The 17,295-nt window shown below is 39.3% G+C and overlaps 1 protein-coding gene across 1 annotated transcript; it reads left to right on the top strand.

The window, feature by feature from the left end:
- The first annotated feature begins 2,333 nt into the window (after positions 1–2,333).
- pkd2l1 (polycystic kidney disease 2-like 1) lies at positions 2,334–13,147 on the top strand. Its single transcript, XM_029671955.1, has 15 exons — positions 2,334–2,723; positions 2,947–3,060; positions 4,037–4,164; positions 4,395–4,648; positions 5,074–5,298; positions 8,736–8,964; positions 9,144–9,314; positions 9,417–9,598; positions 9,728–9,848; positions 9,939–10,037; positions 10,676–10,797; positions 10,898–11,015; positions 11,116–11,246; positions 12,021–12,168; positions 12,425–13,147. The coding sequence occupies exons 1-15, from the start codon at positions 2,441–2,443 to the stop codon at positions 12,575–12,577; spliced, it is 2,478 nt and encodes an 825-aa protein (XP_029527815.1). The 5' UTR covers positions 2,334–2,440; the 3' UTR covers positions 12,578–13,147.
- Positions 13,148–17,295: the final 4,148 nt, after the last annotated feature.

Below are 17,295 nucleotides of genomic sequence, written 5' to 3'. Positions count from 1 at the left end.
CCCATTGATTCCTGAAGAATATAACTTACAAATGCCTCATGAGTTTAGTTCAACTGTTGTACCCCATCAGAACCCAAAATATAACCTTGATTTACATCAGTATTTGTAAACAATGCAATTGTAAACAACACTGTATAGCCTCAGAACATGAATAATACTATAGTTTTTATATAATGGATGGACAGTCCTTGCATACAGTACATAGCTCTGTCTATGATATTGAATGTGGTTACATTTCTCTACCACATCCCTCCGGACCGCGGAAGATCGGAGCTATAGCGTGTTTTAAATCCCCCTTTAAACGGGGACTGCATGCACGGTAAACGCTGCATATGTCGGCTCAATTGGGAAAAAAACTCCACATTTCAATCGCACGATAACGCAGCGGTCCGTATTTAATGTAGCGCTTTGTTATTGAACTGCATATTGTCCCTCCAAAGCCAAAGTCTGTATCATTTCCGGTAATTTACAACTTTTGAAATACAGCGTATCCTTAGAGATTGAGATTAGTACAACTTTTTTATTTTACCATACACACAAAATGTGTGCTCTATTATTCCATTGTTTATGTTTCCGTTGTTATGAGATTTGTATAGTTTACGATTATGTTTAGAAAAGTAATGTTTCCCTCTCATGGAATGACATTCATTGACCACTACAGATATATCATAGAAGTCAATAGATTTGCATGTGAAAATGTCATAGGATGCATGTACATTTTTTAATTAAAAAAAAATTGTGTCCATTGTTACATTTTTTGGTTGATGGCCCACTCTTTGATGGTATGCATATAAGTGTACCTATGTCTCGTCTATATTTATTGTCAAAAATCATTTCATTTAAACTCAATGAGTCAATTAATCTGATTAACAATGAATTATTTGCTGCTCCAGATGTGCCCTTGAACAAGGCATTTAACCCTAATTTCCTCGAGGGGAGCCATACTACTATGGTTGACCCTGTAAAACAACACAGTTCACTGCACTTATCCTGTGTATGTGACAAAAAAATGTGTTTTTTTTTCCACGGAAGCTTGTCGTTACAAATGAACCAAGCTAGTGCAAAGATGATATGATTCATTATTTCATCTCCGAGTGTATCTCACCCTCAACATACACTAAATTGTAATGAGTATGTGTATGTGGGATGAGGTAAATTACACAGATGGTCATGGTAATTCAGAAGCTTTGTGGATTGTTTGCAAACTTAATATGCTTTTTGACAGTTGGTCAAAAATGTATATGCTAATGAGGTGACCAGGGCCTATTATACTCCATGTCTTCGGGCAGGAGATCAGAGGCACACTGCAGCAGCTATATTCTGATGAATTCAGCCACAAGCATTCAACAGTTGTCAATGGATCATGTAATTGACATGTCAATTCATTTGTTTAGCAGGAGTTTGTTGCCATTGCGAATGACTGAGTGGTTAACAGGTTGTGACGTTTGGAAAAACATTAAATCTAGAATCGGCTTCCTATTTCACAACAAAGCTTCCTTCACTCATGCTGCCAAACATACCCTCGTAAAACTGACCATCCTACCGATCCTTGACTTCGACGATGTCATCTATAAAATAGCCTCCAACACCCTACTCAGCAAACTGGATGTAGTCTATCACAGTGCCATCCGTTTTGCCACCAAAGCCCCATACACTACTCACCACTGCGACCTATACGCTCTCGTTGGCTGGCCCTCGCTTCATACATGTCGCCAAACCCACTGGCTACAGGTTATCTACAAGTCTCTGCTGGGGAAATCCCCGCCGTATCTCAGCTCGCTGGTCACCATAGCAGCACCCACTCGTAGCATGCGCTCCAGCAGGTATATCTCACTGGTCACCCCCAAAGCCAATTCCTCCTTTGGTCGCCTTTCCTTCCAGTTCTCTGCTGCCACTGACTGGAACGAACTGCAAAAATCACTGAAGCTGGAGATTCCCATCTGGTTAAATAAATAAACATCTTATAGAATATGGAAATACTTGAGAGCTACACAGAAACAAACATTAAAAGTGATATATCGGCATTACGTTCACATTTTCTAAGGAACATTTGTAATTTTTTATTTGACCAATTTTTTTATGTCAGTTTGAAGTAACATCATGAAACAAATCATCCCAAAGATTTTCTCAGCACCCCTATTGCCGAAGAAAGTGAACATGAGAACAGTGCACTATTCTAATAACTCTCTTTTAATAGAAGAATGGGCATTGTGTGTCATGTATTCAATGTTAAACTGGGCAGTTTATTGTGCACAAGAAAGCACCAGCTCCTCCCTCTTCCATGCTTATGTCATCGGCCCTTTAAAGTGATCCCACCGACAGTTGATGGTTAACAAGCTTGCTAGACTGGTCCTGCCTCACTATCATCTTGCTTGAGAACCTACGGCAATATTATCCCATATTGGAGTGTAGAGAGCCAGGAGATCCCAACCAGGCACCAATGCAGCGCCTCAACAACCGGTCGGAGAGCCACCTCAGTGGACAGGTGGAGTGTGAGTTGGACAGCCTGGGGAAGGGTTCCTGGGTGAACCAGGGGTACTGTGGCTCTCCTCTACCCATACCTCGGGCTATCAGCACCGTCTACAACCCTCAGCCTCTGTACCCCCAAGGCTCCTTCGACAGCATGTGCAAACTAACCACGCCGAGCCCTTTCCCAACCGAGGTCAAGCCGCAGGAGACAGGTTCCGATAAAAAACGCGGTGGATGCTGCTCATTTTTTAAAGGTAGGAATTGGTTTACCACCGTTGGGTTGTTGTTGTATTTTGTATTTGCTTCATTTGAATTATTTTACCTGGCAATGTCATCAAGTTGAAATGATGTACAGACTAATGCTGTGCCGGAAATATTCCCTTCCTTGGCATGTCATGGAAGGAAATGTGTACGGCCTTAAATTAGTATATCTTTTCAGAGTTCTCTGAAATTATGGGATTTTCTTCATTTATGTAGGACTGTGGGGCACGACACTGACTGAGAACACATCGGACAACCGGGAACTGTTTGTTAGGACCACTCTGAGGGAATTACTGGTCTATTTGGTGTTCCTTGTGGACATATGTCTATGTAAGTATGTCAACAATACATGTTTCTTTTTGTTCATGGCTATGTATATTGAGTGAATACACATTTCAATGTAAGGATATGACTGTATGGTAACATGATCATTTCAAGTCTGCCGCTACTGTACATGTGTCTTAAAAACGGACATTCAAACAATAATTATTTTTTTATGACTAACAGTAATTGTGTTATTTGAGTTACTTAGTAAGTGTTCGGGTACAATTCAGGAACAATAAACGTTGTTGCAGGGATTAGCTTGGCATTTTTATGATTTTCTATATAATGCTCTGTTTTGGAAGTCTGACCTGCCCTTTTTGTTGTGTCAGAGTATGCCAGGTCATGGGTAAGCAAAGCAAACGTATGATCTGTGCCTTGTACATAGATCTAGTAACGATGCAGACTGGTTGACAATAGGCAACACAGACAGAAAGTATGCCTTATCTGAGTGTAATCTGCATCTAAATGATCACTGTGCCTTTGGCAAACTGAAACCTGTGTAATGTGTTGATTTATCATCAGCTCTTTCAATCTGCTTTAGTGCCCTAATATAAAACACCCTCCCCCTCCCTTCTGGCTGAAAGGCATTGTCCAGCGGGACATTACGACTGAAAGGAACACAGACAGAGTGCTCCTGCCTTTCACTGATAAGAGCATGGGGCTTAAGCCATTGTTGCTTTGTCTGCAGCAGATTTACATTGTTTGATACGACTATTTGCGTCGCCCCAGTGTGCCATCTCTTCAACAAATGACCTGCTCTAATCGGTGCCACTTCGACTTCTGTGACGTGATTTGACTTCAGTGATGTGATTTTCACTGAATGACAAATCTTAAATGAGACACTCTGGCCCGCGTGTCTGTTTCAGACGTTCCTTATCTTGGACTTTTGAGAGGACAACGTGGTCTGACTGAGCCCTGAGCAAAGTCTGATATAATGAATCCATGGCTGGATATAACAATGTCGCTACATGTTGTCTTTCAGTGACATATGGCATGACCAGCTCCAATACCTACTACTACACCAAAGTCATGACAGACCTGTTTGTGCTTACGCCCAGTGGCAACGGAGTTACGTTTCAGTCCATTAGCAGCATGGCAGACTTCTGGACGGTACGTACCCTCCCTGCTCTAACCCTGCGGAAATATTGAACTGTCTGATATCAACTTGTACCGATACAATTACTTTGATCACGAATAGCACAAATGTGACATAAGTCCATAAGTGACATCAAGATATAAGAAGATAGTAATAATAATACAACATTAAAGGAAATACTAATGCGTTGTTATAAACCAACAAAAATCATAAATGCTTGTTCTACCTACCTCTATTTGAACAGTATGCCCAGGGCCCAATGCTGGACGGCCTCTACTGGACCAAATGGTACAATGACCAGTCCCTACAGAATGGGGACCACTCCTTCATCTACTATGAGAACATGCTGCTCGGGGTACCCAGGATGAGACAGATCAAGGTGATGAACAACTCCTGTAAGGTCCACAAAGACTTCCGCAACGAGATCTCCGGATGCTTTGATGTCTATAATGAGAAGAAGGAGGATGAGGTGGACTTTGGCCTTGTTAACGGAACTGCGTGAGTTCAAATGTTCTTTTCAATGCTTGTTTGTCCTGCCATGGCTGTAGTTGACTCCTATTGCAACATACACTCTTGGAAGAAAAGGTGCCATGTAGAACCTAAAAGGGTTCTTCGGTTGTCCCCATAGGAGAACCCTTTGAAGAACCCTTTTGGGTTCCATGTAGAACCCTTTTCACAAAGAACCCAAAAGGGTTCTACCTGAAACCAAAAAGGATTCTCCCTGGACCTAAAAAGGGTTATCCTATGGGGACAGCCGAAGAACCCTTTTGGTTCTTTGGCTGTCTCATGGCAAAGTGTTTGTATGTTTCTTTTTTCAGAACAATTTGGGTGTCAATCAAATAGACATTAAGACAACTTTGAAAAGATTGACTGTAGATCTGAAAGGCCTATGATAAAATACATTCTCTCCTCTATGTCTGCAGCTGGCAATACCACAATGAGAAAGAGATAAAGGGTTCGGCCCACTGGGGTCTGCTGACCACGTACAGCGGTGGAGGGTACTACCAGGACCTGAACAGGACCAAGGAGGAGAGTGCTGAGATCCTGATGGAGATGAATAACAACCTGTGGTTGGACCATGGCACCAGGGCCGTGTTCATCGACTTCTCCACTTACAACGCTAACATCAATCTGTTCTGTGTCATCAGGTAGGGAGAACAGACCACTTCACGCAGTAACGCCACTGTAGACTCTCTCACAAGTTCTCATGTATATTGCCTATAGAAAGTCTACACTCCTTGAACTTTTTTCACATTTTGTTGTTACACAAAGTGCAAAAATGTATCCACTCACTACTTACTGCAAGTCACTCTGGATAAGAGTGTCTGCTAAATGACTCAAATGTAAATGTAAATATATTTAATTGTATTTTTTTGTCATTGATCTACACAAAATACTCCATAATGTCAAAGTGAAAATTAATACAAATGTAAGAACTAAATATAGTAATTGCATAAGTATTCACCCCCTTTGTTGAGGCAAAATGAAATTAAAATTTGGCTTAACAAATCAAACAAGCATTGATAATGACTCACTCTATGTGAAATAGTAGGGGTTTACATTAAAAAAAAGTAGAACTACCCCTTCCTCTGTCCCCCATAAAAACAACATACGTCAGGTCTCACAGTCAAGTACAGAATTTGAAGTACAGATTCATTCAACTGTAAAGACCAGGAACATTTTCGAAAACCTTATAAAGAAGGGCAGGGATTGGTAACAATAACAAATCAGACGTTGAATATCTCTTTAAGCATGGTCAAGTTAATACTGATGCTGTGGATGATGTATTAAACCACCCAAACAAATCAAAGATACAGTCATCCTTCTGAACTGAGCTGCAGGACAGGAGGGAAACTGCTCAGGGATCTCACCATGAGGTCAAATCAAATCAAATTGTATTGGTCACATACATGTGTTTAGCAGATGTTATTGCGGGTGTAGCGAAATGCTTGTAAATTGGTGATTTTTAAAACAGCTACAGAGTTCAATGGCTGGGATAGGAGAAAACTGAGAATGGATCAACAACATTGTAGTGACTTGTAGTGACCTAAATGACTGAGTGAAAAGAATACAAATATACAGAATAAAAATATTCCAAAACATGCATACAGTACCTTTGGAAAGTATTCAGACACCTTTACTTTTTGCACATTTTGTTACGTTACAGACTTATTCAAAAATGTATTAAATATATATTTTTCTCATCAATCCACACACAATACCCCATAATAACAAAACAAAAACAGGTTTATAGAAATATTTGCTCATTTAATTTAAAAAAAATTTTTAAAACAGCTTATTTATATAAGTATGTAAGCACCTTTGGCAGTGATTACGGAATCAAGTCTTCTTAGGTTTGACACTACAAGCTTGGCACACCTGTATTTGGGTAGTTTCTCCCATTCTTCTCTGCAGATCCTCTCAAGCTCTGTCAAGTTGGATGGGGAGGTCTCTCCAAGTCCGGGCTCTGGCTGGGCCACTCAAGGACATTCAGAGACTTGTCCCAAAGCCACTCCTGCATTATATTGGCTGTTTGCTTAGGGTTGTTGTCCTGTTGGAAGGTGAACCTTCACCCCAATCTGAGGTCCTGAGCACTCTGGAGCAGGTTTTCATCAAGGATCTCTCTGTACTTTGCTCCGTTCATCTTTGCCTCAATCCTGACTAGTCTCCCAGTCCCTGCAGCTGAAAAACATCCCCACAGCATGATGCTGCCACCACCATGCTTCACACGGTAGGGATGGTGCCAGGTTTCCTCCAGACATGACACTTGGCATTCAGGCAAAATAGTTTCCTCTTGGTTTCATCAGACCATTGTTTCTCATGGTCTGAAAGTCTTTAGGTGCCTTTTGGCAAACTCCAAGTGGGCTGTCATGTGCCTTTTACTGAGGAGTGGCTTCTGTCTGGCCACTCTATCATAAAGGCCTGATTGGTGGGGTGCTTCAGAGATGTTTGTCCTTCTGGAAGGTTCTGCCATCTCCACAGAGGAACTCTGGAGCTCTGTCAGAGTGGCCATTGTGGTTCTTGGTCACCTCCCTGACCTGCAGCTCCACCTCCTTCCCACTCTACCATAAAGGCCTGATTGGTGGAGTGCTTCAGAGATGGTTGTCCTTCTGGAAGGGTCTCCCATCTCCACAGAGGAACTCTGGAGCTCTGTCAGAGTGGCCATCGGGGTTCTTGGTCACCTCCCTGATTCAGAGCTTCAGAGATGGTTGTCCTTCTGGAAGGTTCTCCCATCTCCACAGAGGAACTCTGGAGCTCTGTCAGAGTGGCTATCGGGGTTCTTGGTCACCTCCCTGATCTCCCCCGGGCGGCCAGCTCTAGGAAGAGTTTGGGTGGTTCCAAACTTCTTCTATTTAAGAATGTTGGAGGCCACTGTGTTCTTGGGGACCTTCAATGCTGCAGAAATTTCTGCTACTCTTCCCCAGATCTGTGCCTCGACACAATCCTGTCTCGGAGCTCTACGGACAATTCCTTCAACCTCATAACTTAGTTTTTGCTCTGACATGCACTGTCAACTGTGGGACCTTATATAGACAGTTGTGTGCCTTTCCAAATCATGTCCAATCAATTGAATTTACCACAGGTGGACTCCAATCAAGTTGTAGAAACATCTCAAGTATGATCAATGAAACATTGATCAGGATGCACCTGAGCACAATTTCGGGTCTCATAGCAAAGGGTCTGAATACTTATGTGAATAAGGTATTTCAATTGTTTATTTTTTATACATTTGCAAAAATGTCTAAAAATCTGTTTTCTCTTTGTCATTATGGGGTATTGTGTGTAGATTGCTGAGGATTATTTTTTAAATGTATTTAACCAATTTCAGAATAAGGCTGTATGGTATGGGTATGGGTATGCTTGACATCGGTAAAGACTAGGAAGTTTTTCAGGATGAAAGAAACGTGATGGATCTAAGCACAGGCAAAATCCTAGAGGAAAACCTACTTCAGTCTTCTTTACACCAGACACCAGACACTGGCAGAGGAATGAAATATCCTAATAAAATACCATACCAAATGCACCTTTCAATAACCTACAACATAAAGCCAAATCTACACTGGCGTTGGTTACCAATGTTCCTGAGTAGACAAGTTAACGTTTTGACTTAAATCTGTTTGAAAATCTATGGCAAGACATGACAATTGCTGTCTGGCCATGATACAGGTGTGAAAATACAGGTTTGAAAAGCTCTTATGAGACTTACCCAAGAAGACCAAAGGTGTTTCTAACGTGTTGACTCAGGGGAGGGAATACTTATCTACTCAAGGTATATTAGTGTTTCATTTTCCATTCATCATTTTTTTAAATTACATTTGTCTTCCACTTTAACATTACAGAGTATATTCTGTAGATCGTTGACAAAAAAAAGACAATTAAATCCATTTTAAACCCACTTTATAACACAATAAATTGTGAACAAATCCAAAGTGAGTGTAGACTTTCTATAGACACTGTATATGGTGTCCATATAAGGACTGAGTCAGGTGACTTTGGATGTCTTCCGTGGATGTCCAAATATGGACATTATACATGTATTCTTTCGCAAATGACCAGTGGTTAAAAGTGATTCCCTTTTCTGCAGGTTATTGGTTGAATTTCCGGCCACTGGTGGAGCGATACCCTCATATCAGATTAGAACGGTGAAGCTGATTCGTTACATCACCTACTGGGACTACTTCATCATTGGCTGTGAGATGGTGTTCTGCCTGTTCATCCTCTACTACATTGTGGAGGAGATCCTTGAGCTCCGAATCCATGGGTTCTCCTACTTCAGCAGTATCTGGAACACTCTGGATGTGGTTGTCATACTGGTGAGAGGACAGGCTGAAACATCATTCTCAATCAAAGCACTCAGTAACACAAGAATCGCATCAGTCACATATCAACCAGTGGTGGCTGGTGAGCTACATAGCTGAGGAGGATGATTGATGCTGATTTACGAGTTATGATAAACCTAACCTGAACCTCACACAAATCTGTTTTTCCACAGCTTGCCATTGTCGCAATCGTCTTCAATGTTTTTCGCACCATTAAAGTGGACAAATTACTTGGTAAACTCTTAGAACAACCTGGCATTTATGCAGACTTTGAATTTCTTGCATTCTGGCAAACACAATACAACAACATGAATGCAGTGAACTTGTTCTTCGCTTGGATCAAGGTAGATTACTTCTTTCTTCCTCAGAATGTATCAATACTTGAATGCATTTCATTTCATTGTTGACAGTGCCCAAAGTTTGACTCCTTCTGTTCTTGCCTCTAGGTTTTCAAGTACATCAGTTTCAATAAGACTATGACTCAGCTGTCTTCTACTCTGGGCCGCTGTGCCAAAGACATCATGGGATTCGCCATTATGTTCTTCATCGTGTTCTTTGCATACGCTCAGCTTGGCTACTTGCTCTTTGGTACGGAGGTGAAATCCTTCAGCACCTTCGTCAAGTGCATGTAAGAGAGCGCCAAAAATAGTTATTTTTCTCATAAATAAATAACAATCCAACACCCACGCAAGCAATTGGCCAGATTTTGAAAACAGTATCGATCAATTACTCTAATTAGTTTCCTTTTTCTCTGTAGCTTTACACAGTTCCGGATTATTCTTGGAGATTTTGATTATGATGCCATTGAACGTGCCAACAGAGTCCTGGGGCCAATCTATTTCGTCACCTATGTGTTCTTTGTCTTCTTTGTGCTGCTTGTAAGTTGAACTGAACAAAATACTTTCTACTAGATTTTCGAAGTGTAAACTACACCTTGCCATCTTATGTTCATGGAATTTCTTCCCTAGAACATGTTTCTGGCTATCATCAACGACACATATTCTGAGGTCAAGGAAGAGCTGTCATCCCAGAAGGATGAGCTGCAGATTACTGACATCATCAAACAGGTAAATAGGTATATATTATACCAATGTAAGATGGCATATGATACAAATCAGAATATAAAATATACACTGAGTATACAAAATACAAAAACATTAAGAACACCTGCTCTTTCCATGACAAACTGGCCAGGGGAATCCAGGTGAAAGCTATGATCCCTTATTGTTGTTAAATCCACTTCAATCAGTGTAGATGAAGGGGAGGAGACAGGTCAAAGAAGGATTTTTAACCCTTCAGTCAAATGAGACATGGGTTGTGTTTGTGTGCCACTCAGAGGGTGAATGGGCAAGACAAAAAGTGTAAGTGCCTTTGAACAAGGTATGGTAGTAGTGCTAGGTGCACCAGTTTGTGTCAAGAACTGCAACGCTGCTGGGTTTTTCACGCCAAACTGTTCCCCGTGTGTTTCAAGAATGGTCCACCACCCAAAGGACATCCAGCCAACTTGACACAAATGTGGAAAACATTGCAGTCGACATGGAATGCTTTTGACACCTTGTAGAGTCCATTCCCCGACGAATTGAAGCTGTTCTGAGGGCAAAGGGGGAGATGCAACTCAACAATGTTACTAATGTTCGCTATACTCAGTGTATATGACATATGCAAAAAAAAAAAAAAAAAACATGCATACATTTTTGTGTTTCAGAGCTACATGAAGACCTTTATGAAATTGAAATTGAAAAAGGAGAAGATATCCGATGTTCAGAAAGTACTACGATCTGGCTCAAACCAACTAGAATTCAAAGACTTTAGAGAAACTCTGAAAGAGTAGGTCACTATACTCTCTGACAGAAGAAAAATCCGTAGACATAAATCAATAGCGTTCAGATTCTAGTCTATACTCTCCTCTCTTGTCTTAACCCTACAGGTTGGGACATGCCGACCATGAGATATCTGAAGCTTTCTCCAAATTCGACCATGATGGAAACCAAATTCTAGACCAAGAGGAGCAAGAAAGGATGAAGAGGGAGCTGGAGGAGAAGAGGGTTAGTGGACTTGGCTAAACGAGCAATTTAACCTAACCCCTCTGCTATTCATATGATAAAAGAAATCCATTCATGCATTTTCTCATGTCATTATCCTTAGGATGCTCTTAGTGCCGAGCTCAACAACCTTGGAAAAAACTATGGGAATGGATCTCTGGAGAAATCCACGATGGATATAGATGAGCATGGCAAGCCAAGTAACACTCTGGTGGAGCAGGAGGACTTCCAGAGGTGTGTTGAATATTTGCATTGAGTATAACGCAGGGTAATCTCGGCTCCCAGAACAAAATCAGATAGGCTATCAAGAGAGGCTAAGCTCAGGAAACTGATACCATTTACAAAGATGGAAACTTTGTAAAAAAATATGTCCAAACAAACATCTACGTACGTGCACCATGAATGACTCCTAATTGGCTTGTGTTATATGAGATCCACAACCTTTTTTATAATCTTATGAAACATCAAGAGCTGGTTACATACTGAGGTCGAGATGTAAACTGTACATGCATTGTAGTTGTCAGACAACAATTATCTTTAAAATGAGACTCTAGAAATACACTACATGAACAGAATAATGTGGACACCTGCTCGTCAAACATCTAATTTCAAAATCTTTGGCATTAATATGGAGTTGGCCTACCTCTTTGCTGCTATAACAGCCTTCACTCTTCCGGGAAGGTTTTCCACTAGATGTTGGAACATTGCTGTGGTGTCTTGCTTCCATTCAGCCACAAGAGCTCCCCAGTAAGGTCATTCTTCTGCCAATGTCTGTCTATGGAGATTGCATGGCTGTGTGCTCAATTTTATACACCTGTCAGCAACGGGTAAGGCTGAAATAGCTAAATCCACTAATTTGAATGAGTGTCCACATACTTTTGTATCTATGGTGCATCAGAGGAAGTAAATATCAAACCACACATCCATGCAGTCATGTCCAGCATTACACCATTTTCAATGTGTACCATCTACTCTAATGGCAATTATTTTTCCTCTATTCCGTCAAAGGTTGGTCAGACAGGTTCTCCAACTAGATCACTCAGTAGCTGCTATCATGACCAAGATGGATATAGTCACGGAGAAACTGGAACTGCAGGAGAGCAACAGGACTAATGGGAAGGAGACAATGGGAAAACCAAATGTGGCCAAAAACTATGTGAGAATGTTTGGAATTTAATTAAGCTTTCTGTGTTGAGCAAGTTTGATATTCAACTAAGTTTCCTGCTCGGGTATTCGATCAGGTTTTCCGTCTCGAGCATGTTTGGTATTCAATTAGGTTTTCGGTGTTGAACAATCACATTTTCGGTCTTGAACATGTTTGGTATTCAATCAGGTTGTCTGTCGTGCATTTTTGGTATTTATTCAATAAAGTTTGCAAGAGTTGACCACTTGTTTACTGTACATTTCCCCAGAACGAAAAATCAGCTTCGGATGGGAATGTTATGGTATATCTGGAAAGAGGGACGAGGGCTGAGATGGCACCCTGGAGATCAACCATTCCTGCAGGAAGTGCCCCCTATGATCGTCCTGGGACAGGCTGGACAATGGCCAACAGCCACATGTGAAGCATATTTAACTGACTTAAAGGCAATGGTGAATGGCTTAACAGGTTATTAACACTTCAATTCATGTTCAAAATTCTGCTATATACTGTACATGTATTCCATTTTAATCAGAGAGAGGGAGGATAAGTTAATGTAACATGGAACTTTATATATTAATTGTACTGTCCATACATTTGTGCTGGGCTTTGTGACTGATGTGTTAATCTGGTTTGTTGTCGATGCCATTTCTAAAAACAATTGTATCTTCTGAGTTTGTGTATAAGACAAAAGTTAAATGTACAATATTTTATACTATATAAGTACTCCCTCCACCTTGCACCTGACTTAATGTGCATAATTCCTAAATATACAGGAACTTCTAAATTGAGTTTAAGTGCTTTAATATTGACAAGCGTCCCTTTGAACATGCAACTAAGACTATTTATCTTTTGACTACTTTATATGTGTTTAAATCTAGAATATTCTTTAAAAATGAGATAGGTGTATATATATATATATAGACCTCCTGTAAAGATCTAGACTCGCCTCAATTCAAAGCTGTTGCTCATTGTATCTGTTGTACATAACTACTCAATGAAGTGTCTCTCAATGTTTCTGAATAAAGTCAGATAGTAAGATTGCTTTTCCTTCTTAATCTTTTACCCCGTGAGGGCTAATCATAACACGTTACAACCACTGTTTGACTACTTTTCAGATTACACTATAACAATGTATAGTGTAAGTCATTGTAAATGCTTATGTTGATAAATGAAAATCTTGACATTTATTCATGAAACTTTACTTTATATGCTTCCTTTCTTTACAATTCCTTTTCTGTTTTCCCAACTCAATCCATCTCTCTTGCCCAATATAGTCTTTAAAGAAAATATATATTTGTTCCTTCTTCAATTCCAAAACACTTAATTACTTAATATAGCTACATCTAATTTTACAGGCACTAAGAATATAATAGAAGAACAAAACTATTCCAGTAGGTGAAGGGATCGATGTATGTGGGCCGCAAAATCTTCCACTGAAATAAAAGATACCTTTCATAGAAGTAAAAATCAGAATAAGACCCTCGATATTTGAATGAGTATCGAGCTCATCAAGTGCACTTTCACCACCCTGTGAAGTTCATCATAATTGATTTAATCTGCAGCCTGAAAAAACAGCTTGTTTTCCCGAGTCGTAGTGGGAGGACCACAAGTTACTTCGATATGATGGTTATTGTATCAATATTTGCACATAGAGGCGTTCCCACTGCCATTTTTCGCATAATAAAATGTACCGACATTCGTTCGTTGAACGAAGGAATTGTTTGTCGGCATTTATAACATTGTAACGGCATATCCTGTTTCCATCGTGACTTTTTTCATGCGTCAAGTAATTCATGCGCATGAAATGGTTGGATGGAAACCTGGTTTCTGATTCATATGCCAGTGCTTTCTACGTTCTCTTGGAGTGCAGTTGGCACCAATAATGTATATAAACCCTGGATTGCCAATAATATGTATTGGCCAATGAGATGTTTTGAAGCCACCCGTCGGCCATATTGGCACTCCCAAAAATAAGCAGTCCTCCATAGGACTTAATGGAATTCTACAATATTTCAATTAAATGTTTGAAGGACATCAAAAATTGGACATCCAGAGTGCATCAAGCATGATTTAGAGCTTGTTTATGGAAAAGTGCTTATTTCTGCATTTCAATGTTGCAACTTGCTGAAAACAGTCTACAGTGTTCATAACATCTCGAATAAATATAACAAATGTTTTTTTTTTATCCAGAGTGCATCAAACATGATTTAGAGCTTGTTTATGGAAAAGTGCTTATTTCTGCATTTCAATGTTGCAACTTGCTGAAACAGTCTACAGTGTTTTCATAACATCTCGAATAAACATAACAAAAACATTTTTTTATCCAGAGTGCATCAAACATGATTTAGAACTTGTTTATGGAAAAATGCTTATTTCTGCATTTCAATGTTGCAACTTGCTGAAAACAGTCTACAGTGTTTTCATAACATCTCGAATAAACATAACAAATGTTTTTTTTATCCAGAGTGCATCAAACGTGATTTAGAGCTTGTTTATGGAAAAGTGCTTATTTCTGTATTTCCATGTTGCAACTTGCTGAAAACTGTCTACAGTGTTTTCATAACATCTCGAATAAACATAACAAATGTTTTTTTTTTATCCAGAGTGCATCAAACATGATTTAGAGCTTGTTTATGGAAAAGTGCTTATTTCTGTATTTCCATGTTGCAACTTGCTGAAAACTGTCCACAATGTTCATTTAATCTCAATAGACAGCACAGCAAAAATTGGACATCCAGAGTGCATCAAACATGATTTAGAGCTTGTTTATGGAAAAGTGCTTATTTCTGCATTTCAATGTTGCAACTTGCTGAAAACAGTCCACAATGTTCATTTCATCTCAAATAGACAGCACAGCAAAAATTGAACATCCAGAGTGCATCAAACATGATTTAGAGCTTGTTTATGGAAAAGTGCTTATTTATGCATTTCAATGTTGCAACTTGCTGAAAACAGTCTACAGTGTTTTCATAACATCTCGAATAAACATAACAAATGTTTTTTTTATCCAGAGTGCATCAAACGTGATTTAGAGCTTGTTTATGGAAAAGTGCTTATTTCTGTATTTCCATGTTGCAACTTGCTGAAAACTGTCCACAATGTTCATTTAATCTCAAATAGACAGCACAGCAAAAATTGGACATACAGAGTGCATCAAACATGATTTAGAGCTTGTTTATGGAAAAGTGCTTATTTCTGCATTTCAATGTTGCAACTTGCTGAAAACAGTCCACAATGTTCATTTCATCTCAAATAGACAGCACAGCAAAAATTGAACATCCAGAGTGCATCAAACATGATTTAGAACTTGTTTATGGAAAAATGCTTATTTCTGCATTTCAATGTTGCAACTTGCTGAAAACAGTCTACAGTGTTTTCATAACATCTCGAATAAACATAACAAATGTTTTTTTTATCCAGAGTGCATCAAACGTGATTTAGAGCTTGTTTATGGAAAAGTGCTTATTTCTGTATTTCCATGTTGCAACTTGCTGAAAACTGTCCACAATGTTCATTTAATCTCAAATAGACAGTACAGCAAAAATTGGACATCCAGAGTGCATCAAACATGATTTAGAGCTTGTTTATGGAAAAGTGCTTATTTCTGCATTTCAATGTTGCAACTTGCTGAAAACAGTCCACAATGTTCATTTCATCTCAAATAGACAGCACAGCAAAAATTGAACATCCAGAGTGCATCAAACATGATTTAGAGCTTGTTTATGGAAAAGTGCTTATTTATGCATTTCAATGTTGCAACTTGCTGAAAACAGTCTACAGTGTTTTCATAACATCTCGAATAAACATAACAAATGTTTTTTTTTATCCAGAGTGCATCAAACGTGATTTAGAGCTTGTTTATGGAAAAGTGCTTATTTCTGCATTTCAATGTTGCAACTTGCTGAAAACAGTCCACAATGTTCATTTCATCTCAAATAGACAGCACAGCAAAAATTGAACATCCAGAGTGCATCAAACATGATTTAGAGCTTGTTTATGGAAAAGTGCTTATTTATGCATTTCAATGTTGCAACTTGCTGAAAACAGTCTACAGTGTTTTCATAACATCTCGAATAAACATAACAAATGTTTTTTTTTTATCCAGAGTGCATCAAACATGATTTAGAGCTTGTTTATGGAAAAGTGCTTATTTCTGCATTTCCATGTTTCAAATTGCTGAAAACTGTCCACAATCTCAAATAGACAGCACAGCAAAAATTGGACATACAGAGTGCAATCAAACATGATTTAGAGCTTCTTTATGGAAAAGTGCTTATTTCTGCATTTCCATGTTTCAACTTGCTGAAAACTGTCCACAATGTTAATTTCATCTCAAATAGACAGCACAGCAAAAATTGGACATCCAGAGTGCATCAAACATGATTTAGAGTTTGTTTATGGAAAAGTGCTTATTTATGCATTTCAATGTTGCAACTTGCTGAAAACAGTCTACAGTGTTTTCATAACATCTCGAATAAACATAACAAATGTTTTTTTTTTATCCAGAGTGCATCAAACATGATTTAGAGCTTGTTTATGGAAAAGTGCTTATTTCTGTATTTCCATGTTGCAACTTGCTGAAAACTGTCCACAATGTTCATTTAATCTCAAATAGACAGCACAGCAAAAATTGGACATCCAGAGTGCATCAAACATGATTTAGAGCTTGTTTATGGAAAAGTGCTTATTTCTGCATTTCAATGTTGCAACTTGCTGAAACAGTCTACAGTGTTTTCATAACATCTCGAATAAACATAACAAAAACATTTTTTTATCCAGAGTGCATCAAACATGATTTAGAACTTGTTTATGGAAAAATGCTTATTTCTGCATTTCAATGTTGCAACTTGCTGAAAACTGTCCACAATGTTAATTTAATCTCAAATTGTCATGTATTGTCATGTTATGTCTTGTCCCTGTGCTTTCTCTTCTCTTCGTTTCCCCCTGCTGGTCGTATTAGGTTACTTTCTCTCTCTCTATCGTTCCGTTCCTGCTCCCAGCTGTTCCTCATTCTCCTAACGACCTCGTTTACTCTCTCACACCTGTCCCCTCTTTTGCCCTCTGATTAAGTCTCTATTTCTCTCTCTGTTTCTGCTTCTGTCCTTGTCGGATTCTTGTTTGCTTTGCCCTTGTCCCGTC

Source organism: Oncorhynchus nerka, linkage group LG10 (assembly GCF_034236695.1).
Source record: "Oncorhynchus nerka isolate Pitt River linkage group LG10, Oner_Uvic_2.0, whole genome shotgun sequence".
In the NCBI taxonomy this organism is placed as follows: Eukaryota; Metazoa; Chordata; class Actinopteri; order Salmoniformes; family Salmonidae; genus Oncorhynchus; species Oncorhynchus nerka.
This window is presented reverse-complemented; position numbering and strand designations above follow the sequence as displayed.